General features: G+C 45.8%; 1 protein-coding gene across 2 annotated transcripts; it reads right to left on the bottom strand.

Moving 5' to 3' along the window:
- Window positions 1–205: 205 nt before the first annotated feature.
- CDKN2AIPNL (CDKN2A interacting protein N-terminal like) lies at window positions 206–10,710 on the bottom strand. 2 transcript variants are annotated; one of them, XM_033181198.1, is made up of 3 exons: window positions 10,402–10,710; window positions 8,679–8,778; window positions 206–1,048 (listed from the first exon to the last, which is right to left on the bottom strand). In XM_033181198.1, exon 1 carries the CDS (start codon window positions 10,637–10,639, stop codon window positions 10,409–10,411), a length of 231 nt encoding a protein of 76 aa, XP_033037089.1. In that variant the 5' UTR covers window positions 10,640–10,710; the 3' UTR covers window positions 206–1,048; window positions 8,679–8,778; window positions 10,402–10,408. The 2 variants fall into 2 exon arrangements, with proteins under 2 accessions (XP_033037089.1, XP_033037090.1); XM_033181199.1 differs by having other exon boundaries at window positions 8,696–8,778.
- Between the last annotated feature and the right edge of the window lie 221 nt (window positions 10,711–10,931).

The following is a 10,931-nucleotide window of genomic DNA, read 5'->3' as shown; positions in this document are numbered from 1 at the left end:
CTCATTTCTTAAAAAAGGATGAGTATGTGTGGTAGTTGGGTATAGGTATGGTATAAATTTCAGGTGGAAATAGGAATTAAAGGATATGATTTGCCTTGGTGGGGGAAGAAAAAGGCCATAAAAGAGAATTGCACTTAAACGTACATTGTCGAAAAATCTAAACTATAAAACTCATTACCTGCCATTACATCAACAACAAAAAGGCATTTTATTTTATCTTTTTTTTTTTTTGAGAGTGTTTCCCTTTTGTCACCAAGGATGGAGTGCAACGGTGCGATCTTGGCTCACTGCAACATCTACCTCCCAGGTTCAAGCGATTCTTCTGCCTCAGCCTCCTGAGTAGCTGGGATTACAGATGTCCGCCACCACGCCCAGCTAATTTTTTTTGTATTTTTAGTAGAGATGGGGTTTCACCGTGTTGGCCAGGCTGGTCTCAAACTCCTAACCTCAGATGATCTGCTCACCTCGGCCTCCCAAAGTGCTGGGATTATTACAGGTGTGAGCCACTGTGCCCAGCCCAAAAAGGCATTTTAAACAAAAATTCTGACATTTAAAAACTGAAAATACATCACGCCACTGCACTCCTGCCTAGGTGACAGAGCAAAACTCTGTCTCAAAAAAACAAAATGAAAAACAAAAAACCCTGAATATATGAGCCCAGGAGTTCAAGGCTGCAATGAGCCAATACTGCACCTTCGTACTCCCGCCTGGATGACAGAGTGAGACCTTGTTGGTAAGAAAAAAAAAAGAGAGAACTGAAAATAGAAAAGAGGGCTTTTACAATGTTGATGAACTCATCTTACAGTACATGATTTATAAATACATAAATATCCATGCATACTTTTACCGTGATAACTACTGGAAAAAATGAGAATGTTAACAAAGCCAATCTAGACAGAGTCCTTCTCATTCCACCTGCCTCTTTATGTTGGTAATACCAGGAGTCTTAAGAGAGCTGCTGTGGTCTATGTCACATTCATCCCAGCCTCCTTTCTAATCCTGTAGCTGATGATGAAAATGTGATCAATCTTCTGGCTTAGCTTTGATGCTGGGAAAAAAAGAAAAGAAAAAGTTATATAACCACGTAGTCCAGTGAATCAAATTCATCTTCATAAATTAAAATATACCAGTGATGTAATATTTATGTACTATCCAGACAGTAAGTATACTCAGAAATTATTAATATTTTACAACATACAGAAAATTCAGCAAAACATTGACCACACCATCCATTTGGAAGCCAGAACTTGATTTTCCTGTCTTGTCACTTGCAATCTATAAATGTTCACAATTTAAAGTGATAATGGAAATGCTTAAAATACTTTTCCTGGCATGCCTTGCAGTCAAAGGTTCTAAAAACAGAGTCACACAAACACTTATTGTTCTAAATTAAAAGCAGTCAGTTCAGGTAGTAATTCACAACATTTCACATTGAGTCAGGATATTTAGATGTGAAGGTTATATATTTCTGGATTTCACACTATTAGAAACTGTAAAAGCATGTCTTCAAATAGTGGTGAAATGAAGCAGAGCTATTCTTTCTGGGTACTCTCTAGCACCTCTGGTAAATTTAAACTTGGCTTTAGACAACTTTTAAGCAGGGTGTGAAAAAATCACTTTGGCTGTCACCTTGTATTTGAATGAATTTCCTTAACATTTAGCAGTGCAAGTGAATCAATCTGAGAGTCTTTTTAGTAATCAGAGATTTCAAGGTATGACCTGTTTCCTAGGTAGACCAGTCAGTGTTTTTTTTTGTTTGTTTGTTTGTTTTTTGTTTTTGAGATGGAGTCTCACTCTGTCACCCAGGCTGGAGTGCAATGGCGCGATCTCGGCTCACTGCAACCTCTGCTGCCCGGGTTTAAGCAATTCTCCTGCCTCAGCCTCCCAAGTAGCTGGGATTACAGGTGCCTGCCACTGCACCTGGCTAATTTTTGTAGTTTTTAGTAGAGACAGGGTTTCACCATCTTGGCCAGGCTGGTCTTGAACTCATGACCTCATGATCCACCCACATTGGCCTCCCAAAGTGCTGGGATTAGAGGCGTGAGCCACTGCGCCCGGTCCCAGTCAGTCTTTTTGAGATGAAAAAAAAACAAAATTCCTCAGCAAAAGCAAATTATAAGAAGACTTTCATCATTTAGGGGAATGCCTAAAGTAACCATCTTAAGTCCAAAGAGAAAAAAATCCCCTAAGCCATCTCTCAAATGACAGGACAGACCAACGCTATGGAAGCACACAGCTGCTGCCAGTTTGGGCTGCTGTGAATACCATCTTTTCCACAGGTGTTTGCAGGTGATCCACTACTGACTCATGAGCTCCAGACAAGACTGGTCTATGGGATGAGACACACCTTTTCGGGCTTCTATTTCTAGTGGATAAAGAGTAAAAGACAAGTAGCTCCAATGAGCGTTTATCTTGGGGTACAACAAGACCTCTGATTTAACTAATCTGACAGGCTGATTTTTTTTTTTTTGAGACGGAGTCTCGCTCTGTCGCCCAGGCTGGAGTGCAGTGGCCGGATCTCAGCTCACTGCAAGCTCTGCCTCCTGGGTTCACGCCATTCTCCTGCCTCAGCCTCCCGAGCAGCTGGGACTACAGGCGCCCGCCACCTCGCCCGGCTAGTTTTTTTTTTTTTTTTTTTTTTTGAGACGGAGTCTCGCTCTGTCACCCAGGCTGGAGTGCTGTGGCCATATCTCAGCTCACTGCAAGCTCCGCCTCCCGGGTTCACACCATTCTCCTGTCTCAGCCTCCCGGGTAGCTGGGACTACAGGCGCCGCCACGTCGCCCGGCTAGTTTTTGTAGTTTTTTTTTTTTTTAGTAGAGACGGGGTTTCACCGTGTTAGCCAGGATGGTCTCGATCTCCTGACCTCGTGATCCGCCCGTCTCAGCCTCCCAAAGTGCTGGGATTACAGGCTTGAGCCATCGTGCCCGGCCGTTTTTTGTATTTTTTAGTAGAGACGGGGTTTCACTGTGTTAGCCAGGATGGTCTTGATCTCCTGACCTCGTGATCCGCCCGTCTCGGCCTCCCAAAGTGCTGGGATTACAGGCTTGAGCCACCGCGCCCGGCCAGGCTGTTTTTTTTTTAACTTTTCTTTGAGACAGGGTCTCACTCTGTCACCCAAGCTGGAGTGCAGTGGTGCGATCATGGCTGACTGCAGCCTCAACCTCCCAGGCTCAAGTGATCCTCCCACCTCAGCCTCTCAAGTAGCTTGGACCATAGGCATGTGCCACCATGCCCAGATAGTTTTTATTTTATTTTTTGTTGCGACAAAAGTCTCACTATCCTGCCCAGGCTGGTCTGGAACTCCTGGGCTCAAGCAATTCTCCCATCTCGGCTTTCCAAAGTGCTGGGATTACAGGCGGAGCCACCAGGCCAGGATGATTTTTTTTTTTTTTTTTTTTTTTTTTTTTTTTTTTTTTTTTTTTTTTTGAGACAGAGTCTCGCTCTGTCGCCCAGGCTGGGTGCAGTGGCCAGATCTCAGCTCACTGCAAGCTCCACCTCCCGGGTTCCCGCTATTCTCCTGCCTCAGCTCCGAGTAGCTGGGACTACAGGTGCCCGTCACCACACCGGCTAGTTTTTGTATTTTTTTTTAGTAGAGACGGGGTTTCACCGTGTTAGCCAGGATGGTCTCGATCTCCAGACCTCGTGATCCGCCCGTCTCGCCTCCCAAAGTGCTGGAATTACAGGCTTGAGCCACCGCGCCCGGCCTTTTTTTTTTTTTTAATACTCACCAACATTTGCACCATCTTAGAATCACAGCTGCTTCCACCAAGGAAGTGGCAGCTCTAGTACCTCAGAGCTTACCAAGATGACAAAATGCACAAAAGCAGGCACATTTGTTTTTCTAACTTTTCTTTGACATTTCTTTTTCTTTCTTTTTTTTTGAAACTGTCTCACCCCATCGCTCAGGCTAGAGTACAGTGGTGCAATCTCGGCTCACTGCAACCTCCACCTTCCAGGCTCAAGTGATTCTCCTGCCTCAGCTTCCACAGTAACTGGGACTACAGGCATGTACTACCACACCTGGCTAATTTTTGTATTTTTAGTAGATGGGGTTTTGTCATGTTGGCCAGGCTGATCTTGAACTCTCAGCCTCAAATGATCTGCCCACCTCATCAGACTCCCAAAGTGCTGGGATTACAGGCATGAGCCAATGCACCTGGTCTTTCAAATTTCATAGTGACTTTTCTTTTTGTTTATTATTTTTTGTTTTGAGACAGAGTCTCGCTCTGTTGCCCAGGCTGGAATGCAGTGGTGCCATCTCGGCTAACTGCAACCTTTGCCTCCCAGGTTCCAGTGATTCTCCTGCCTCAGCCTCTTGAGTAGCGGGGATTACAGGCACGCACCACCACGCCCAGCTAAATTCTGTATTTTTAGTAGAGATGGGGGTGGGGTTTCACCATGTTGGTCAGGCTGGTCTCGAACTCCTGACCTCATGATCTGCCTGCCTCGGCCTACCATAGTGTTAGGATTACAGGTGTGAGCCACCATGCCTGGCCTTCATAGTCACTTTTCATACTGCCATTTTCCCTTTTGGGATAAAAGTATTCTCAGAAAAAACGGACCACGTAATTAGGTTGACAGCTTCTTTGAGTCAGTTATGATAGCTTCCTAGTCAATCACTCCTTTCTCCTTAAGACATTACCTTGGGGCCGGGCGCGGTGGCTCAAGCCTGTAATCCCAGCACTTTGGGAGGCCGAGACAGGCGGATCACAAGGTCAGGAGATCGAGACCATCCTGGCTAACCCGGTGAAACCCCGTCTCTACTAAAAAATATAAAAAACTAGCCGGGCGAGGTGGCGGGTGCCTGTAGTCCCAGCTACTCGGGAGGCTGAGGCAGGAGAATGGCGTAAACCTGGGAGGCGGAGCTTGCAGTGAGCTGAGATCCGGCCACTGCACTCCAGCCTGGGCGACAGAGCGAGACTCCGTCTCAAAAAAAAAAAAAAAAAAAAAAAAAAAAGACATTACCTTGGAAATATCAACTCTGACAGTCATAGCAATGACACCTTTCCTGAGTCAGCTGCTGCTCTTTGTTAATTATCGCTCATTAATTGGTAAGGTGAGCAACCACAAAGGCTGCTAGCAGGATCCTAGGATGGCAGTTAGATAATCAAGATTGTTTACTCAATGTAAGTGTATTTGAATCCCCTTTCAAAAGAAAAAAAAAATCATATACTGCAACTGTCCAACAAATCCCACCTGTCAGAAACCAATGCTCATTTCTTTTCTCAGACTTAAAAAAAGAGCTGGACAGATTGCAGAGCTGTACTTGCCTCAAAGCTGCAGAATAGCCATAAAGTATTTTTAAAATCTTAAAGAGCCTGTGCCTCCAAATCATCATCACTGTCTGTCTTGAGATACCAACAATGCCAGGAAATTTACTCCCACTGGTAGCTAGCTTTAAAACTCAACTAAACTCGAATTTTCAAGCTAAAGATCAATTCTGGGCAGAACAACAACAGACGTTTTCAGGTGTGTGGCTGGACATCAGGAGTATTTTGTCTATGGGCTGGCAATGTTGCCTAATGTTTATCAGCATCCTCTATCATGTGTGCAAAAACTGCAAGCAAAGGACAAAACTGCTGCAAAGTCCTCATGGCTCTCTTTCCAGTGGCCTTCAGAGGAGAGGGGACAGCCTTCAATACCACACAAATTTGTCATGGTACACAGATCAGATGACTCGTTCTCAGAATGGGCTTATCTAGAAGTCTTAAAGACTCACCAGGCACAGTGACTCACACCAGCACTTTGGGAGGCTGAGGCAGTTGGATCATTTGAGACCAGTCTGGGGAACACAGCGAAACCCAGTCTCTACAAAAATTAACCAAGCATGGTGGCGCACGCCTGTAGTCCCAGCTACTGGGGAGGCTAAGGTGCAAGGATCACTTGAGCCTGGGAGGTCATGGCTGCAGTTAGCTGTGAGCAAGTCACTGCACTCCAGCCTGAGCAACAGGCCAAACTCTATGCACAAAACAAAACTGGCAAAACTCTATGCAAACAAAACTGCAAAACAAAACACAACTGGAAAACTCTATGCACCCACAAAGTATCTCACTTTTCCGAATCAGCTGAATTTCACTTACAGTGGCATCAACAGACTAAAGTTAAACCTGGCTAATTAGAAAAACATAAGTTTTATTTGAAGGAAGTTGCAACACACAATTCAAAAATGCTATAGAAGTATGGCCTCTGTATAGGTTTCTTCCACATAGCTAACTGCTAATGATTAGTAAGATGGCGGCACTGGTTTCAAGATGATAATTTCATGCCTGAGGACTCTTCTCTGTACACTCACCCTGTGCAATGACAGTGTCAAGAATGAACATCCTAGGACAGGGGCTCTGTACATTTTTTAGGTATAAGACCCCTTTAGGATGTTTCAGAAGGACCCTTCCTCACACACACACACACACACACACACACACACACATTTCACACTGGTCTATAATGTTTGGGACGTGCCAAACCTCCTCAGTCTCCTACTGGGGTCTGCAGCCCAATGTCATTAGGTGTTCTGATCTCTAATACCCAACACGACTGGAAGGAGTTCAGATACCTTTCAGAAAACATATAAGACACAGAAGTATAATGGAGAACTGATATAAAAAATCAGAAAACCTTTCCAGGCATGGTGGCTCACGCCTGTAATCCCAGCACTTTGGGAGGCTGAAGTGGGCAGATCAACTGAAGTCAGGAGATGGAGAACAGCTTAGCCAACATGGTGAAACCCCATCTCTACTAAAAATACAAAAAATAGCCAGGCTTGGTGGCAGGTGCCTGTAATCCCAGCCACTCGGGAGGCTGAGGCAAGGGATCACTTAAACTTGCCAGGTAGAGGTTGCAGTGAGCTGAACCATTGCACTCCAGCCTGGGCAACAAGAGCAAAACTCTGTCTCAAAAAAAAAAAAAAGGAAAATCAGAAAACCTCTTAGAAACAAAAAGGAAAGAATCTACCACAAGCAGTTAAAAAATAAAGGCTCGGCCAGGTGCAGTGGCTCACGCCTGTAATCCTAGCACTTTGGGAGAGATCACTTGAGGCCAGGAGTTCAAGACCAGCCTGGAAAACATGGCAAAACCGTCTCTACTAAAAATACAAAAATTAGCTGGGTGTGGTGGTACCCGGCTGTAATCCCAGCTACTGAGGAGGCTGAGGTGCTAGAATCACTTGAGCCTTGGAGGCAGAGGTTGCAGTGAGCCGAGATCGAGCCGCTGCACTCCAGTCTGGGTGACAAAGTGAGACTCTGTCTAAAAAATAAATTTAAAATAAAGGCTCACCTCACTCCCTGCCTACCTCTGCCTCTGCCCCTGCCCCACAAGGTATACTCCAGCAGCCAGAAACTATCTAGCTCCTCCCTGGCTGGGCCCCAAGAACCTCACTATAGGACACCCAAGGACTGCCCAGTATGTTTTTAAGTATTACACGAGAAGATCCAAAAAGCCACAAACTCCCATTTCACATTGGTCCCTGGCTAAAAACAGCAGCCCCTTTGTAACAGCTGGTTTTACTTACTTATTTATTTTTTGTCAGGAGTACTGCGTTGAGATAACAGCCAATTTCAAAAACATAATAGCATCTCAAAAACCAGCTTTTCCCCAGGTTCAGTTTAAAACTAAAAGAATACTTTCTTAAGAAAAACAAACCATCCTGAAAACCAAGTGGGGTGTGCTATTTGGGACTGAAATACTTTAGGAGCAACTGAGGATTTGATTAGTTCCTTGATACCCATATGGAAGAGGACCTCTGTATGTGCCCCACCTCCCAAGACAAGACCTGAATGTGGAGGAATGGGCTTACCTATGTTTCTAAGGGCAGACCTAAAAAGGGACCAGTAGCTTTTTACTCTACTGCTTCAGTCGATTTTATAAGTATTTCCTGAGTACCTTCTCTGGGGTATAAGTATACTAGGTTTGGGAGTACTAAAGACTAAATAAAACTTTAGACACCATCTCTTCCCTCAAGGTCACAACTGCTTTAAAAGAGGTCTGGATAAAGTGCCAAAGGAATTTTGGAAGATAAGTGAGCAATTAATTCTGCTGCCTGAGCAGATAAATGTGAAACAAGTACATATTAGGGATGATTCTGAAAAGTATTAATAGCTAGGATGCCCAGCTCCATACTCTGAGGTTCCTTCTGCCACACTCTCTATAGGCCCAGCTCCAGTATCCAGATTCAAGACTCTAGGCAAGACTCACTGTAAAAAACCCATCGCCTGAGATCAGACCCCACAGGATAGAGAACAGCTATGGTATCGACATTGCTCCAGCCGCATTCCTATCAGCAAATCAGAGAAGCCAAACTAGTCAGGTCAGCACTCACAGCCAGGGTAAGGATGAGTTAGTTACTCTATTACCAACAAGATTTTTTAACAAGTAGGAAACAAGTATTCTAGCCAACGTTTTTTTAAACATCAAGCAAAAATCTCAAAACAATGTTCCTAAACACCCAGAAGACGTTAAGCTTATGTGTTACCTCATCAACAATGCATAATTCATCACAATGTGTTGTCAACTACTTATGAAAAGGTTATACCAATTATGGGGAAATAATCATGAAAAGGTATAGGTCTTCGGGGTAGTAAACAAGAGCACTCAAAAACAATATACTCTAATATAGTGTCATCAAAGCAAGGACTGTTAACTCTACACCATTTCATCACATACACTTGGAAATCCTATTTACCTTTTTCATTAACTCACTTCTGGTAGTAAATTGTGGCAGGTCTTCCACTTCAATCCCATCAGCCATTTCCATCACCTTGTCTAAAAGGTCTTTATTGTAACTGCACAATAAAAAGTAATAAGGTAAAAACGTCGGAAGAATTGTCATTGTGAATTAATAAGAAACTGCAGGTTGCTCAACCATAAAATCAACTCTCAGAGAACTGATCTGATACTGCAGGGCAAACCTATACATGTTCAGCACAAGGTTTTGATATGGAGTCTTGCTCTATCCCCCAGGTTGGAGTGCAGTGGTGTGGTCTTGGCTCACTGCAACTTCCACCTCCCAGGTTCAAGCAATTCTCCTGCCTCAGCCTCCTGAGTAGCTGGGATTACAGGCGTGTGCCACCACGCCCGGCTAATTTTAGTATTTTTAGTAGAGACAGGGTTTTACCATGTTGGCCAGGCTGGTCTCGAACTCCTGACCTCAAGTGATCTTCCCGCCTTGGTCTCCCAAAGTGCTGGGATTACTGGCATGAGACACTGCGCCTGGTCCTGTGAACACTTCTTGCTTGTAGATACAGAAGTGGACTTTATAAATACCAGTAAAGCAAATGTTTCAAGATTTAGAAGAACAGAGGCACTGTACATCCAACAACAGATATTCTCAGATACAGGATGAGGGCCAAAATATTTTTGTTTATTTTTTAAGTACATGGAATGTCAGTCTAACAAAAACATTATTTGCCCATTTCTCTGACATATGCCTAACCATGGAAAACCAGGATTTCCCAGGAGCACCTACAAGACATGGAAAAGGGATGGGTGCCTCTGGCATTGGTTCCCTACATACTGTTCTAATAAACCCCAATATGTGAAGCAAAACCAAGTGGCTTAGGCCTGGAGGGGCCAAATGACCAGAGTCAGGCAACCATAATAGGTGTAGAAACCAAGATCAAACCAAGTCACCCTATTTTCCTAACACAATTTCAGGAAAATGGAGGCTCTCTAACAGGGAGTCTCAAGATTTGCCACCTTCGTCATGGAGGGGTGAAGGGAATGCCTTATCAGGCACTTCAAAAGCGGGCCTTTGTCCTTTTGGTGCAGCAGCCAGGATGAAGTGGGCTTTGGGCACTTGACAAAAAGGCATCGGTCCTTTTCATAAGCGGGAAAGCAGAGAGGTGAAGCTGGTTCCTACTTAGGACCCAGTGGGCTGTGGAGTGAGGACAAAAAGCCATAGGATACAGATTACATCCTGTCATTAGTGGTTAAAATCCATCAAACCTGCCAGAAGCTGCATGGTCCTAGTTATATCACTTCCCTCCCTAAGCTTTTTCATCTGTAAAATGGGGATCTCCGTTTCTGTCTCTGCGCTTTGCCATGTAGGTGACAGGGGCTAACGGACTTCGAATGCACACTGCAAAGGTGACGGTTTGAGCTAATAATAGTAGTAATACAAATAACAATAGCAACTTTTGAACCCGCCATGTATTTAGCTCTTCACCCTTTAATTATTACAGTCATCATAACCACCCTTTTACCAGAAGAGAAAACTGAGGCTCCAAGATTAGGATCGTTCCAAGGGGCCTTCAGGGTGGGAATCAGTCTTCCGGACGGCCAATGCGGATGGAGGTTGGGAGCGGGTTCAGTCTGGGGCAGAGGTTCGGGTCAGGGGTGAGCCCTGGGAGAGGGCTTGAGGGTCGGAAGACAGGGGACAGGATCAGCCGGCCGGCAGGGGTCCGCACCTGCAGCCTAGAAGAGATGGTTGGCCCAGACCATGGAGAGGGACAGCAGCTGGTCCAGGCGGCCACCGCCGTCGGGCGGGTCGCGGTAGTCGGGCAGGTGGCGCAAGATGAATTCCATGCGTGCCTTCCATTGCTTCTCGCTCTCTGAGTAGGAGCGGAACTGCTCCGCGAAGTCGGCCGCCTGCCTCACCCCCGAGACCAGCTCCTCCACTGCAGCTGCCGCCTCGCCACCGACCATGGTGCCCTCCGCAGCCCAGGACCGGATAGCCCGCCGCCTTCCCGACGCGCACTGCGCCACCACCTGCCAGCCAGAGGGGCCCCGTCAGCGCACGACTGCTCCAGAAGACCAGCCTGGAGCGCCCTCGCCCGGAGCGGCGGCCTGCGGGGGCACAGAGCGGCTCCCGGCTCCTCAGACCGCCGCAGCCCGTGGCGCATATCCTGGGTCTACCGAGGGCTGCAAGGGCCCTTCGCGGTCGACCCTGCTGGGAACCGGTGGGAAAACTGAGGTCCCTAAGCACAGAGTCGGAGCG

The sequence above is a fragment of the Trachypithecus francoisi genome, unplaced genomic scaffold, assembly GCF_009764315.1.
Source record: "Trachypithecus francoisi isolate TF-2019V2 unplaced genomic scaffold, Tfra_2.0 Lachesis_group2, whole genome shotgun sequence".
Lineage (NCBI taxonomy): Eukaryota > Metazoa > Chordata > Mammalia > Primates > Cercopithecidae > Trachypithecus > Trachypithecus francoisi.
This window is presented reverse-complemented; position numbering and strand designations above follow the sequence as displayed.